The sequence below is a fragment of the Sciurus vulgaris genome (genome assembly GCF_902686455.1).
Source record: "Sciurus vulgaris genome assembly, chromosome: 11".
Taxonomy (NCBI): Eukaryota; Metazoa; Chordata; class Mammalia; order Rodentia; family Sciuridae; genus Sciurus; species Sciurus vulgaris.
Window position 1 is genome coordinate 108,647,080 of NC_136472.1, and position 16,267 is coordinate 108,663,346.

Below are 16,267 nucleotides of genomic sequence, written 5' to 3' on the forward strand. Positions count from 1 at the left end.
TTAGATGTTGGCCCAGAGAGAAGAGAGGATGTGAGACTCGTCACAGACAGGTGAAGAAATAGTCTCTTACCCCTACCCTGCTATAGCTGCATGGCCCTCTGCCTTGCCTCGGACTCTGATGCTCCCCTTTCCCTCCTGGCAGACTCTGGATGGGCACATGGTGGTGCGCAGCCATGCCCGCGTGTCGTCCCTGACCCTGAAGAGCATCCAGTACACAGACGCTGGAGAGTATATCTGCACTGCCAGCAACACCATCGGCCAGGACTCCCAGGCCATGTACCTTGAAGTGCAATGTGAGCAATAACTGGGGAAGACTTGGGGGAGGGAAGAGCCCTTCAGAGTCAGGACGAGAGAGGGAAATAGCACCCAGGACCTAAGCTTACCCTGTGAGCTCTGCTGTGTTCCCTGTGGCCATTGGCCCTGGGCCATTTCAGAGCTCTGTCCAAAAGCTGGCCCCACACACCATCCCCAGGCTTCTTACAAGCCTTCCGTTTGCTCTGAGTCTCCCCATGTAGTACTTGTGCACAGCAATATTGATGTGATCCTGACCTCTCCTCTACTAGGAGCTAGGTCTGCTTACCTGCCTTCCCAGTGCCAGCACAGGTTGTGAGGGCTCAAAGATAGTGGTGGTCACCCTGATAATCATTGTCATTTGTTGCAGATGCCCCCAAACTACAGGGCCCTGTGGCTGTGTACACTTGGGAAGGGAACCAGGTGAATATCACCTGCGAGGTTTTTGCCTACCCCAGTGCTACAATCTCCTGGTTCCGAGATGGTCAGTTGCTGCCAAGCTCCAATTTCAGTAATATCAAGATCTATAACACTCCCTCTGCCAGCTATCTGGAGGTGAGTAGGGTAGGGGTTGGGGGTTGGATAGAGAAGGCTGTTTGATGATGGGTAGGCTTTTGGATGCCACTCACATTTTCTTTCTTGCTTCCCTGGCACATCCTAAACTGGAGAGTCATTGGCTGGAGAAAAAACAGCCTCACTCCTGGTCACCTTTCTCAGCAACATTGGTGTGTGCTCCATGTAGCTAGACTGGGACTAGGAGCTGGAAAGGCCTCTCCCATGAGCCCCAGGCTATTCTCTCTTGTTCAAGATGGGGCTGGTACTGATGATTTGTGCTTTACTAGTTCTATTCTTGCCTAATTTAATTTAGTAATAAGGATCTGCATCTGTTGCCATTTTATGGTCCCTGGTAACCCCAAGGGCTCCTTCCTTCTAAAGGTGACCCCAGATTCTGAAAATGATTTTGGAAACTACAACTGTACTGCAGTGAATCGCATTGGACAGGAGTCCTTGGAATTCATCCTTGTTCAAGCAGGTAAGTGCCTCTCGTGGTGGCTTCCACACTGCCCTTACCCTTCTCGGGGTAACCAGGATTCTTCAAGGATACCAGCCAACAAAGCCAGATGGTCGGGAAGCAATTGGAGGTGTAAGGATCTAAACACGGGATGTGCAGGGGGAGAATCATAGATGAAGGGGATCCAGAGGACAGAAAACAGATGACAGGATTCCCAAGAGTGCGCAGAAATAAGAGAGACATGCTTTGACATTGAAAGTCTTGGTTCTGGGCCACCTGGGTCTCATTATGTGTCCTCCCCATAGACACCCCATCGTCACCATCCATCGACCAGGTGGAGCCATACTCCAGCACAGCACAGGTACAGTTTGATGAGCCAGAGGCCACAGGTGGAGTGCCCATCCTCAAATACAAGGCTGAATGGAGGGCACTAGGAGAAGAAGCGTGGCACGTCAAGTGGTATGATGCCAAAGAAGGTGAGTCGGAGCCCTGGCTCCTCCAGTCAGGTCGTACGTGCCCTAGTGCTCCGCACAGGGGTGCACACTTGCCCCCAGCATTCTCCAGGTCCTGCCTTGCCTGTCTATTTAAGTCAGTGGCACACTACTCTTATCTACTAGAGCTTGCCAGATGTCACCACCTGCCATCCCATCTGGGTTCCTGCAGAATTAGGAACTGTCCCGCCCAGAATGAGGTCATGGTCATGTCTCAATAGAGAATTGTTGGCCCTCAGAGCTTAGTTCTCATGACCCTGCCAGGATGAATGAGGTCATCTTGGTGGCATTTCAGGCAGAAGCCCTGCTTGCATGCTGAGCACAACCACAGGAGTGCACTGTACCCCTGCTCGGCACGTGTGGCTTTGGGGTCTCTACCCTGACACTGACCAGTCCTATTTTAGTGTCTCTACCCAGGACTATCATGCAGTTATGATAGTAACCAAATAAGCAGAGCCAGGAAAACAAATGTGCTCTGAAATCAATCCTATGTATCTTTCCAAGCTAAACATTAAGAAAATGACCCCTGTGTTTTTGCAATTTGAAGGTCTGAGCCCTCCCGTTTGAGGATGGAGTATATTTACATCTCAGTTCCCCTTTGGGGTTGGATTGGGATAACTCAGTGAAATCTGATGTGTTTCTGTAGGAATGTGTAGTCCTAATCCAGTGTGTGGTAACTGGTGTGGAAAAGGGAATGGACTGGAATAGCAGTATCACAGCCTTTCAGAGATGAGGCCCATTGCGCTCTTACTGAGATTAGTTCCGCCATGAATCTCCATCACAGCATCGGACTCTTGGAATGGTGGGGGTAGGGGTGGGGGGACTGAGAAGAATTGCTGTGTAACCAGGACTGGAGAAGAAGACAGTCCTTTCAGCTTCCTAACTTTATTCTGAAATCTCATTATTGACTTTGTGGCAGTTTGGTCCCATGTTACAATATATGCCGGGCTTTTTAAATTTTCTTTCTTTTAAACATCAGTTCTAGTTTTTTGTCTTATTGTGGTAGAATACACATAATGTAAACTTACGTTTGACCGTATTTAAGTGTATGATTCAGTAGCATGAAGTCACAACCATCGCCACTTTCCAGCTCCAGACCTTTCTGTCATTCCAAACTGAAACTCTTCACCCAGTAAACACTACCTCTCCTTTCTCTACCTCCCTCCAGTCCCTGATGGCCACCCTTGTACTCTCTGTCTCTGTGTAGTTGATTATCCTAGTTACCTCATAGAAGTGGAGTCATACAATATTTGTCCCTCTTTGTGTCTGCGGGTCTCATTTAGCGTGATGAGAGATTCACCCATGTTATACCCCGTGTCAGATTATCGACCCTTTTGTAGGCTGAATAACATCCCATTGTTCATCTTTACCACATTTCATTTATCCAGTCATCCATCAGTGATGGGTTGTGAGGGTTGTTTCCATGCTTTAGCTGTTGCAAAGGTAGCTGCTGTGAACGTGGGGTATGCAGGTATCTGTTTGAGTCCCTGTTTTCAGAAATGTGTCTGCCCAGAAGTGTAACTGCTAGATCACATGACAGTTCTGTTTAACTTTGTGAGGACCTGCCAGACTGTTCTCCATAGCTCTGTTTTACCAGGTGTCTTCTGCTCTTTTGTGATCCATCCCATCTTCTCACAACAGCCAACCTGGAGGGCATTGTCACCATCGTGGGCCTGAAGCCTGAGACAACGTATGAGGTACGGCTGGCAGCCCTCAACGGCAAGGGACTAGGCGAGATCAGCGCAGCCTCCGGGTTCAAGACACAGCCAGTCCGTAAGTAAAGCCAGCTGCCCTGCCTCTTCCCCACGCCCACCTTCTTCTTGGGGACCCTGACCTGACTTGTGTCTTGGTTCAGAAGACAGCCTTGTCTTTCAGATCCCTCTGTTCATAGAGGCCCCAACTCATAGTTCTCTGGCTCTCAGTGATGGCTGGCACGCTCCTTTCATCCTCTTTCTCAAAGCGGGCCCTCCCCTAGTAGCTGGTCCAGCTTGTTAGAATAACAGTCAGCAGGGTGGGGGCAGGAGGGGGGTACCACCCACATGGTCTTGCAGAGAGTGGGGAGAAAACCAGCAGCGTGTGTGGAGAAATTGGGGAGATTTGCTTTCTGACACAGGGCCTCAGAGGCCCTAAGTACCCGGTGACTTTAAAGAAATTAGAGAGAGTGACAGCTCATATAATTCTTGGTGGGAGTTTTGATGCAGCAAAGGTATTAAATCACATGTAGGACATGTGAGCAGAAGCCGAATCCCAGCTAAGCAGAAGGGGAGAGGACGGCCATGGCCTTGGACTCTTCTGCTCTTTGCCCTCCTCCTCCCTCCCCTACCCAGAGCATTCCTCGTGATCTCCCTCCTCACAGACCCTTTCCAGAGAGCTGCTTCTCCCCGGTTCTGCGCAGGGCGTCTCTGTATCCTGCTGTCATTCCCACTTTCCTTAAACCATGCCTGCCGGCTTTGCCCTCGCTTTCCATAGCAGCCGGACTCTGGGTCAGCCCTGCTCTGGCACGCTCCGTTACAGACCAGAGCTGCTGCCCTGCAAGGCTCCTGAGCCCGTCCAGCTGAAGAAGATGCTGTAGAACCCGATTCCTGAGTGGCCACAGAGCTCTCTGGGCTCTCCCTGGCCCCTGGATTCAAAATGCACATGGCAGAATCCTTTGCTTCTGCCTTTGAAGCCATGGGCCTGCAAAGGGAACCCCTCGCCTCTTCCCAGAAGTAGAAAAGGCTGTCTCATTCCTTCTGCAGGGATTGCTTCTTTCTGCATTTTGAAGTAATGTGATAATTTGAGTTTTCCAGCTCCATGTGCTCTGCGGATTCTGTTCATTTCTTTTACATCTTATTTTTTTTTCCTTGGGTCTGTCTCTTGGCTTTTCTTTTCGTCTGTGTTCCATCCATGGGAAATGCAGATAGCCCTCCTCCACGTAAGTGCCTCTTCATACCTCATTACCTGTTTCCATAGTGTTAACATCTGCTAGTCTTAGTTCTTAATTTAGTTCTGGTCCTTTTTTTGTCCCCTAGAGGCTGAAGTAGATGATACTGTCTGGGCCCTAACCACACTGACCTTAGTCTAGTTGTACCTTTGTTAACGTCTGTAGGTGACTCCAAGAGGCTAACACTCTTCCTGTTTTAGAGCATGCAACTTCTGTGTCTTTTGAAATTGTGTATATTTATTAATTTTTGTGTGTGTTGATCACCCTGTGGCAATGATAATTGCTGAGCCAAGCATGGCAAAAGTCTGCAGATGGTCCCTGACCAACACACAGTAGCACCACCTCGACTATAGCCAGGATTCCAGAAAAGTGATCACAGCTTCATCAGACCACTATTCAAAATCCCTTCATGGGAGAAAGTTCTGGAAAGAATTTTCACAACCTAATCATAGAAGCTGTGAACATAGGACATAGGGAACAGGGTAATAGAGAGCTGGTCTGCTGCGGCAGGGAGTGGAACTGTGCTCTTACCTGCTCAGCCTGCGTAGACACCCTCGCACTTCACTTCATTAAGGCTTGGCTCTTTTTTCCTAGACTGAATTCGCAGAGCAGTAGTGGGAGGTTGTATCCAGAAAGAGGTATTCAGGAAGTGGCATACCCTTTTCATAAAACGCTATTGGCTCCGGAAAGGCACTCAGGGAAACATAGCTTTTTAAATGTATTCAGAAATATTGCAGCAACAGCAAAAACTAAGTAGCTAAGTGTGGGTGTTAGATTTTGAGCAAGTACTAAATCTCCTATCTCAGCCAAGTTGATGTCTGAATGCACCAGCTCAGGGGGTGGCGGTGGGGGTAGGATCAGACAGGGAAATGGAGTTGTCAGGTAGGACTGGCAGCTGTCTGTCTGCCCTGGGCTGACAGCTGTGCCCACAGCTGTGCCCAGAAGGGGCAGCTCTGGGCGGGAAAGCTCCTTCCTCCTGGATCCTTAAGTTGACCCTCCACTGGTCTTCCATATGAGTCTTTGCATTGCTTCTCTTCTGCGTGTGATCAATAAATGAGTGCTAACTTTGAAGAGAGGAAGGCTGGGATGAGGCCTGTTGATGAATTTCTCACCAGTAACTAGAGTCTGAGTACTGAATTAAGTGTAACTGTGTTTTGGACTTCAAAGACCAGAGTGGTTTTCTTTCATTATCACCTCAAACCTTCTAAGCATGAATTTTTATAAATAGAAGAGGCTATTTCTAAAGTCAACATGAAAAAGTAAAGGTTTGATTAAAATTTTTAGTTTTCTTTTTTAATTTTTAAAGGAGTTCTCTCAACCTCATCATTTGTTGTCTGGCATTATGAAAATGGATAATTAACCAAGACTCCCAGAAGCCCTTTGGAGGGTGATGGCGTCATCTCTCCATTCCAAGTAGATCGTGGCCAGCACTGGCACCAAAGTCAGTTTTTCTCAACCAGATGAAGTTATGGTTAAAAAGGATTAAAAAGCAAAGTTCTTTTAGATAAGTAGAAGCAAGGCATTAAAAGTTGAGGGTGCCTTTCTTCCAGACCTTTAGCATGGTGAGGTGGTGAACATGAGAGAACATCACACTCTCACTAAAGAGACTTTGTTGTGGTCTTTCCTTGCACCCCCTTTCCCTGCTAAGATTACCAGAGCTGTTGTGAGGACCTAGCTCCAGGTGTGTCCTGGCCTGAAAAAGGACACCATTGAAAAAAATGATACCACTGCTGTGACAAACTCCCTTTTTGGGTACTAGGAAGTAAGGCCAAGTCTAAGGAAGGACCTTCTCTGAGTTTCATGCCTACTCCTTGGAATGCACAAAGGTTGCCTGAACACACTCACATAGAATCACCTGTCCTTTTAGCTGTGTGCTTGCACCAAGCCTAAGAAACAATGGCTTTGGTTCCTGGCACTGGCTCATCTCAACCACTGACAGTGCACCCCTATTCTATAAGACTCTCAGGGTACAGATGCACCCTGTGACTTTGGAGTTGGGCCTTGAGTGTATCCTCAGCCCCAAGAAAGAGAAGGCCCAGAGCCAGCAGGGGTTGGCATGCTGGACAGAGGTGTTGGCTACCAGAGCCCTGGGTTGGGAGGTGTAGTTGAGGTCAGTGTTCAGCATTACCTCATCACCTGAAGTTCACTGAGATGTCTCAATAATGGGGTTGCCTTCTTGTCTCCTTAATAGATTTGTCCACATTAAGGGCCATGGATATAGCAAAGCCAGTCATGAGCAGGTCAAGCTAGCAAAATCATAAATACATGAAGGCCTCTTGCTTCTGAATTGCCTGCCAGATAGAAAGCACAGCTTACCAGTTTGGAGGTTCTTTTGTATGGTGTTCACAAATGTGTATGAAGGTAGTGAGGAAGCTGTGACTCCAAACACATAAAACTCTAACCTGAGAAAATGCTCCCATTTCACATATTTTTAAATCAAATGCCTGTATGGTGTCAAGAGACTCAGGTGGAAAGCTTGGAACCTCTGTTTGCCTTGGGAGAAGCTGCTTCCCTGTCAATACTACCTAGAAATTATTATGAATCATTTTCTCCATGATTGAACAACACACTTGGAGAATTTCATTGCCTGAATGTTATCTATTAATTAGCCTCTGTACCATGAAGCAAGATAGACTATTTCTTTCAGGGTAGAGAGACTGCATAGGAGTCTCTACTTTTTAAAAGAGGCATCTCAAGATTTTTTATTTTCATGTGTTGTCTCCTAGGCTGCACATGCAAATGTCCATTAAATGCATTGTACTCTATGTTATTGAAGCAGGTAAAATGCCATCCCTTTACCAGAATAATACTAACAGTTATGCAAATGAGACCAACAAACACGCACACACACACACACATACACACACACGAGAGGGAGAAGTAGAGATATACCTTTGCCTGAATGAACCAGATCATCATGGTTTAACCTGGTACCCTCATCTGGAAAGTAAACCATGGGCATTCCAGCAATGTTGCTGGTGTGTTGATGTTCTTCCAAAAATCTATGTAGCTCTCAAAGGGAACATTGTTTTGTGATTTTCAAAGGGACAACCTCTGAAAATTTGCCAATAAAAAACTAAAGACCCTTTTAGTGTCCCAGTGTCTTGGATGCACAATTTATAACCATCCTTCATGCAGAAAGTTGGTTAGTGTTACTTTTTTAGCCCTGTCTCTTCAACCTTCCCTTTCCCTGGAGTACAAGAAAAATACTGAACATTATTGGCATTACTCTTCCATAGCAATATCAAAATGATCACATTTTATAGGAATTTTTCTGGAAGAGAGTAGTATTTTTAGTATCATCTGTATGACAAATGATCATGAACCTCACCTGGTCATTAAGTAGAACAAGCATTTACATTTCATTTAGTTATTAAAATTAGAAAGTGAGGCATCTAGGTTTTGCTATAAGCATGTGCCATATATATAAATATGTTCCCTTTTATAAATGCATATGTGGAATGTGACTTGAAAAACCAGTGTTTGTTTCGTCTAACAGTTTACCTTAAGCTGAGGTCCAGGTTCACTTTCCTGCTGTCCCTCTGATACTATGGAGACAGCTGGTCCTGCTGAATTGACTCTTCATTTTCAGCCTGAGTTTGAGGTCTACAACTGCTCCTGGCTCAATCCCTTACCTGAACGGCAGGTTTGGCAGGCACTTAGGTCCATGGTGTGCAATTAGGAGGTGCCCTGCTTTGCTGGTCTGCTGGCTACCTGTTCCATGCATGGTGTTTCTCTTCCCAATTTAATTTGCTTTGATTCGGCTCCTCATACTGACACCCCAGGATTGCCACTTCCGGTTTTCACTCATTGTCCATGTACCTCCATGATCTGTTTTCCCTTTGTTTTTGCTTTTTATTCACCGTTGTTTTCCTTTCTTTAGCAGCTCCTGCTAGCTCTTCTACCCTTGTTCCATTGTCTTCACCGGCTAGTGAGTATTGTTTTCTTCATCCATCTCTCTGCATGTTGCTTTCTACCAGCCTCCATCCTCTGCCTACTGTTCTCTACCAAGTGATAATTCAACTCTGTTGGCAAAAGCCCTCGTCAGGTTTTAGAGAAACAAATGGAAAGAGAAACAGGCACAGAACCTCTCTTACCTCCCAAAGGGGAGAACATTGCTCTGGACAGGAAACTCTGCAGACAGACTCTCTAAGGCTGGCGAGGCTGGCTCTATCCTCCGGATTCCCGGTGGGCCAGACCAAAGCTGGTATTTGGAGAAACCAAAGGAATTTACCCAGAAAACTATGTGCTCTGCAGGGTCATACAAAATGTTTTGAGGCGCTGCATTTTATCCTTTATTTTAATTGGCGCAGTTGGACTCAAACATTGAAATTAGATAGTGAGGCCTACCACTTGTACTTTATCCATAAATGCATATATTTCTCATAAATATTTGTTGGAAAATAAAGTGTCTGCTTGCAGATGTAACTGCAAATTATTGCGTTAGGTGATTAGGCAAATTATTTAACCCTTTCCAAACAAGGCTTGCTTTTCTCCCTCTCTAAAAGGTAATGTGGTCAGCCTCCACCCACACCCCTAGAACAACAAACATCACAACACTCATCAAGCTCCGCTTTGCCCACCTGATCAATACCACTGGCCCAGCAGGAATGGCAATTGGTCAGCTTCAGGCTGTGCCATCCTGGATGAGCCTAACTCATTTCCAGTCTTGTCATTTTGCTGCTCTGTCCTTTTGTTCCCTTGGATCCCCATGAGTAGAGAGAGCTCTGGGCCTCCTACTCTTTGGAGTTTTGAGCCTAGTTGTCTGGGTGCAGAGCAAAGTGAGACACCAGCTGAGCAAGTGCAGTTTGTGATGCCAATGTGACTCAGAGTGGCGCACAGCAGCAGGTACACAGGCAGGGTAGTCCTGCCTGGCTGGCTTCCTTCACCCTGGTACAGCAGAAGCCACTGATGTTTGGGCTCAGCCTCAAAAGGCAACTCAAGCTCCAAACTGAGATGCCCTCTGTTCTCAGAAATATGACCACTGCACCACCCAGTGCTATCCCAGACAGTGTGCTATAGCAGAAGGAGTGCAGGCCTTGGAAACAGACTGATCTGGGTTCAAATCCCAATCTGCTCTTTCTACCTGCAGCTCCTTGACTTCTGATGAGTCACTCAGCCTCCCCAAGTCTCAGGATCTAAAATGAAGGGTGGATTCCTCTTACCTTTCAGGTGTTTGTGGAAATTAAAGAAAAATGTGGACTGGGGTTGTGGCTCAGTGGCAGAGTGCTTGCCTAACTTGTATGAGGCACCAGGTTTGATCCTCAGCACCACATAAAAATAAATAAAATAAAGGTTCATCAACAACTAAAAAAAAAATTTAAAAAAAAAGAAAAATGTAAAACACACAAAGCAGAGTATCCAACTTGTAGCAGCTGAAATTGAAATTGAGAATAAATGGGAGGCCAGGCACAGTGGTGCACACCCTTAATTCCAGCAGCTCAGGAGGCTGAGGCAGGAGGATCAAAGCCAGCTTCAGCAAAAGCAAGGTGCTAAGCGACTCAGTGAGACCCTGTCTCTAAATAAAATACAAAATAGGGCTGGGGATGTGGCTCAGTGGTCAATTGCCCCTTAGTTCAATCCCCAATACCCCCAAAAAAGAATAAATGGAGGCCAGGCATGGTGGTGTACTCCTATAATCCCAGCAGTTTGGGAGAATGAGACAGGAGGGTCACAGGTTCAAAGTCAGCCCCAGCAATTTAGCAAGAATGTAAGCAACCTTGTGAAACCCTGTCTCCAAATAAAAAATAAAAAGGGCTGGGGTTTTGGCTCAGTGGTTCAGCACCCCTGAGTTCAATCCCTGGTACCAAGAAAAAAAAAATTTAAAGAATAAATGGGGGTATGTTACTTCTTGCTATATGTGAGTCCTTTGTAAGCAAAACTTTGCATAATCTTTTTTAAGTATTTATTTTAATATTGATAAATTAGGGAAGAAGGGAGTGAAAGAATATCCCCTCATTATCTCTGTCTTTTCTTTATGATACTCATATATAAAATATACGTAGCTAGACATGGTAGCACGTGGTGCAATCCCAGCCCTTGGGAGGCTGAGGAAAGAGGATCGTGGGTTTAAATGCAGCCTCAGCAATTTAATGTGGCCCTAAGCAACTTAGTGAAACCCTGTCTCAAAATAAAAAAGTATAAAAAGAACTGGGGATGTGGCTCAGTGGTTAGGTGCCCCTGGTACCAAAAACAAAAAAATAATAATTTAAAAAAATAAAATATATGTATACACACATATATACGTATAGTCTTCTGATTTGACCTCCATCCTCCATTCTCCCTTCACCTTTCTGTTACCTCCTCTGTCCTTCACATTTCATAGCAACTTGGTCTCTTCCTGCCCTTCCATCCTCAGCACTGCCTAGTGAGTATGGAGCTGAGCTGGGCTCAGCTGCACCTCTGATTGCTGCTTGTTGGAGAGCTGACTTCTGGATTGCTTACTACCTGTGTTTTTCCCTTTTATTAAAAGCAACGGTTGTGAATGCATGGAGGCTCCTAGCCTAGAATGGTTTCCTAAGCATGCAGTCTGCTTGGCCTTGGGAGCAAACCAGTCATCCCCAAAAGAACTGGGGTGATTATTTGTAGAATGCTCTGTGCATAAGGAGGCCTTTGCAAATTGACTTTCACGTTAAAAATAGAATAGAATTGGGGAAACTCTGAGCAGACAAAGAATGCCCACTCCTTCCCAGCTTTTGTTGCCCCTCCTTCTGAAATACACACACAGGTGCACGCACACTAACGTAGAAATCACAAACAACTGAAAGGAAAGAAATAGGAGAGAGGAGCTGCTTGGAGAGAGGTGGAGGGTGATCCAGAGAAGGAAGGAGTCACCTCCTGACAGCATGGCCACCTTTGTCTCACTGTGCAGAGTACATTCTGAGAAAGTGAGCCAGAGCTCCTTTCTTCTGTCTCTTTTCAGGCTTCCTCCTCAGTGATAGAAAAATGATAGACCAAAGAAACCAACCCAGGCTCCTTCTGGGTTGAAAATCCAGATGCAAGTGCTGGAATTCAACTCTTGACAGCAGAGTTAAGAGCCTGACAGTATTGTCTTTTTCCACCATGGAAATGTGACACTGATCATCACTGTACAGGTTCCAAGCTGGCCTTTAGGTGCTCTAAAATGAAGTTGGATGTGTTGAGGACTTATGTCCCCTGGCCAGACTACAGGAGCGCATGTTTGTAGTGTTTGAGCTCTGAAGCTGGATGGGGTTTCAGGTTTTATAAATATTTCTGGTGCACCAAAAAAAAAAAAAAAAAAAAAAAAAAACACACACACACACCCCATCTAACAGTAGTCAGAGGAAAAAGGCAGAAAGCAGGTATGCAGAGTGCAGCTCCTGCTCCCCGGGCCAAGGCTCTGAGACATTCAACAGAGAAGAAAAGAGTGTCCTGGTTCCATGTGTTGCATGAAATGGTTCCTTTTTTCTCCTGCAGAACACAGCTAAGGGTCTGCTTTCTTGGTGTTCCCTTTGTGTGTATGCTGCAATGAATTTTAATTCCTGATGCTTTTGAGGTTTCATTTTGTCAGCAGAGCAGAGTGGGTGACAATGAGCTGTGGGTTTAATTCAGATGATGAGGTTTCTTTGTTGTTGGTTTGTTTTCTTTTTGCATTTGGTAAAGGAATGCAGCTAACAGCACCCTTTCTTCTACAGTGTCCCTCCTGCCCTTTTCAGTCTGGTGCAATATGTGTCCTCCCCCAACACACACACATACACACCACACTCACAGTAGCAAAAAACTGTGTGTGATGTATTTGTACACCTGTGTCATTTAACACATCTGCCTGTAGCTTGGTCTTCTCTGTCAGTGAAAATGCAACCTCGATTCCAGATTTTTCCTGAAGGAGGAATGAAATGTTTCTCCCCTGTCATGTTTAATTCTTAAACAACCATTTCTGCCCACAGACAAAATGCTTAGTTGTGACATTCAAAGGAAAAAAGTTTGAATCTGTTTTATTTTGGACTGCTTGTCTACTGACCCAAATCGTAGGCTCCAATGGCTCCTGAGATAAGGAGAGGCAGCCACAATTGGGTGGTGGCCTATATTTAGCATGAATGGACTCCTCCCCAGCAAGATAAAATGTAGCGCATATGACTTGCAGTGGAACTAATAGCAAAGTAGATATAAGCATGTAAAACTCCATCCATCATCAACCAGTAAGGGTGAAATAAATAATGTCTCCTAGTTTTGCATGTGTGTGTTAATTCATTTATAATTATGAGTGAATAAAAGTATCCTAAAACAAATTAAAAGAGAAACTGCTCAGTGGTATATACTCCCTTTAGGGCCCCCTCAGTGGAAACTTGCATTATATTGGACAACAAGAAGTGTACATTCTGGTAGCTTACCAGAATGGTAAGGGCAGGGCATATAGAACTTGGCTAAGTCATTTCTGTCCAGTCATTTTTAATCAGCAGTGTACTTGTTGCAGAAAGGTATATATCAACCTCTTCCCCCTTAACTTCAACTCACAGTAACCAAAACTTCCCCAGGCCTGTGAAAGTTGATATGGGAAATCCAAAGTGCCTTTTCAGAGGTGAAGATCCTTCAGTTCCAAATTGGAATGTAGGATACAACACAGGACCAAAAGGAATGGAGGTGAACCAAAAGAGAATACTATTTTTTTATTTGTTCTTTTTTAGTTTTACACGACAGTAGAATGTATTTTGACATATCATGCATATGTGGAGTACAACTTCCCTTTCTTGTGGTTGTACAGGATGTGGAGTTACATTGGTCATGTATTCATATATGAACATTGGAAAAGTATTTTTTACCTTGTGAATCTCACTTTCATTTCCTATCAATGCAGCCACATGTCTAGAGATATAACTTCATTCACATGCTGTCAAGCACTGGTTTAATGTCAGGTTCTCAGCTCATTGGACCAGGGGTTCAGTTTCTGCAGGTTAGTGTTGACAGAGCCATTGTCCCGACTGCCAGAGGAAACCCATTCCCTGATGTGCTCTGGCCTTTTCCTTTATAAGTGTCTTGACCTTGGGGAGTGTCAGCAGGGGTCAGGAATATTGTGGGTATGCAGATAGGAAAGCCAGACAAGACCCTCATAGCCAGCATCTCTGGGCTGCGTCCACCCAGCCCCACTCAGCTCACATTCCCTCTCCTGGTTTCAGCAGTGGAAACATGAAATGACCTCTCTTAATTTAATAAATCTTTGTTCTTCCAGGGCTCACAGGCTAACAATCTCAGAACTTTTCCTTGATGACCCGTGTTTCATTGCCTTTGTTTCCCAAGGATGCTGAGACATTTCTGGAGTCTGTGAATAATGACTTACTTTTGTTCTTTTCCTTTAACAGTCTCCTGGATTGACTTTGACACCTGGGTCCTGACAGAAACACCTCCCCATTTCAGAACAAGTGTTCATGTTCCTTAGTGTGTATTAATATGCAGTGTTGCAGCTGTATCTAATGCTTATTGGTGTTGTTAACCAAATGCTTTTTATGATTTATTATTCTCCTATTTCTGGGCAGTTTTACTGTCCTCCCAATGTTTCTTAAATATGCTGCTAATTTAATTTGATTTCTCCTTTTATTTAGTCTGTGATTTTGTTGTTGATTTTCTCCCTGCCCATTGTTTACATCAGTTTTTAATTTTTTTGTATTTTCCATGTGACCTCCTCCACTTTCCTTTCAACCAATCATGTGCGTGCGTATCATGTGACTTTGTCATGTGGCTTGCATGGTGCTGATGATGTCGTCCACGCTGGTGAACAGAAGGTAAAACTCTTTGTTCTGATTAGTGAAATAAATCTGGGACCACAGCCTGGCACCGAGGGCCCACTCATTTCTTCCCACTTCAGATTTCGTAAGGGAAGCCACTTGAGCTATTTCCTCTTGTTCTAAATTCACACCCAGAATTCATCATTCCTTACAACCTATCCAACATGGCAATTGGATAATGTGACTGTCTTTAGTTTAATATTTTCTTCAAGACATTTGTCACATCAACTGCTCTCTACAGTAAAGCCACGTTAGCCACAGCAGAATTTGCAAACTTGAATTTTTACTGGAGAGTTCATAAAAATGATTTCCCAGGAACATGTTTGTAAATTATCCCTATAGCATTGTTATTTAATTTTATATCCAGAAGTTCTGTACCCCACCATTGTTCTAAACTGAGTCACAATCCCATGAAAATGTTTGCAGTCTTGAAGTGCTACAGAGAGAAATAAATACTCCTTATTTCAAAGGTTATATTCGTTCAGAACCAGTGAGAGTGCTTCATACAATTCATGCAAATTGAGGACTTTCTGAAATAGGAATTTGCATTAGAGCAGTTTGGCTGTGATTACTAAGGTGTCACTTTTCAAGAGTGGCCCTCCCCCAGGAAGGGGGGACAAATCAAGCAAAAGTCACTTGGCAATTACCATGACTGGAGATCTCCGTGTAATCAAGAAGCACATGATTGACCCTTGCAGCAAAGGAAATAAAATTATAGCCTAATTAAGCACATAGCGGTGACAAAATAATTAGTTAATATTGTGCCTGTCACAACCTTGTTAAAAACATTTCTCACTTACCATAAAGAGAGAAGAAGGAAGCCTCTGCTCACAGCTTCCCCCACTAAAATTGAATGCCTGTTCAGAACCTGCCCTGGGAGTCAAATGCGTCCCCCTCTCGCCTAACTGAAAATTTTTACCTCACATCACGCCCGAGATACATACAGGCTGCATTGATCACAAAAGCAAAACTAACACCAATAACCACTCAGTATGCCCCTGCATGCAAGGGGTCCCCCATTGGACCTCACTTCTCTGAGAACTGATTGGGCGACATCCACAAGTCAAAACCATCAACAGCTCGTCTTGCATGTTTTTTGTTCCCTGTCTCTTCTGTGTCATGCTCCCCACATGTGTTAGCCCTGTGTATGTTCCCTCTCCTTCATCCTCCATTTGCTATCTCTGAGGACTTCTGCTTTGTAGATATGGCAGCTTAGCCCTGATCTAGTCCCATTTACAACCAGACTCCTGAACTTGCACAGAAGCCACCCTCGTTTCCATAAAGAACTGTTTGATATTTACATCGTAAGAAATATAGTGGGAACATCCCCAGAAGGACACATGATGCTGTACACAGTAATATTTGACCTACCTCCAAAAATTATCTTGATCTGTCAGTCATAGGGCAGAAATTATCTTGATCTGTCAGTCATAGGGCAGAGAATATTGGGAACTTAAGATTTTCAAAGTTGAAGTTTCACCCAAAATACTATGGTTTTAGTACTTCCCTAGGTTGGCAACCATCTTTTCATTGCTGTGACCAGAATACTCAATAAGAACCACTTAGCAGAGGAAAAGATTATTTTGGCTCATGGTTTCAGTAGTTTAGTCTATGATCGGCCAAATACATTGCTCTTGGCCGAAGATGAGGCAGAACATCATGGCGGAAGATCTTGGAGGAAGAGAGCTTTGCATTTCATGGCTGCCAGGAAGGAGAGATCAGAGGGAAGAAGAATCCCTTGGGTTCCCAGTGACCCACCTTCTCCAATTGCTCCCCACCTGCCTGCAATTAACCACCCAGTCAGTCCATT

At 44.8% G+C, this 16,267-nt stretch overlaps 1 protein-coding gene across 12 annotated transcripts in view; it reads left to right on the forward strand.

Moving 5' to 3' along the window:
- NCAM1 (neural cell adhesion molecule 1) overlaps positions 1–16,267 on the forward strand; it is a 292,962-nt gene that overhangs the window by 252,340 nt on the left and 24,355 nt on the right. For 6 of the 12 annotated variants that reach the window (XM_079102806.1, XM_079102811.1, XM_079102813.1 and 3 more), the window contains 6 exons: positions 143–293; positions 662–846; positions 1,228–1,324; positions 1,609–1,779; positions 3,436–3,567; positions 4,694–4,708. In XM_079102806.1, coding sequence (XP_078958932.1) covers positions 143–293; positions 662–846; positions 1,228–1,324; positions 1,609–1,779; positions 3,436–3,567; positions 4,694–4,708 — 751 coding nt within the window. The remainder of the gene's footprint in view (positions 1–142; positions 294–661; positions 847–1,227; positions 1,325–1,608; positions 1,780–3,435; positions 3,568–4,693; positions 4,709–16,267) is intronic. The other 6 variants (XM_079102810.1, XM_079102812.1, XM_079102814.1 and 3 more) reach the window with 1 other exon arrangement.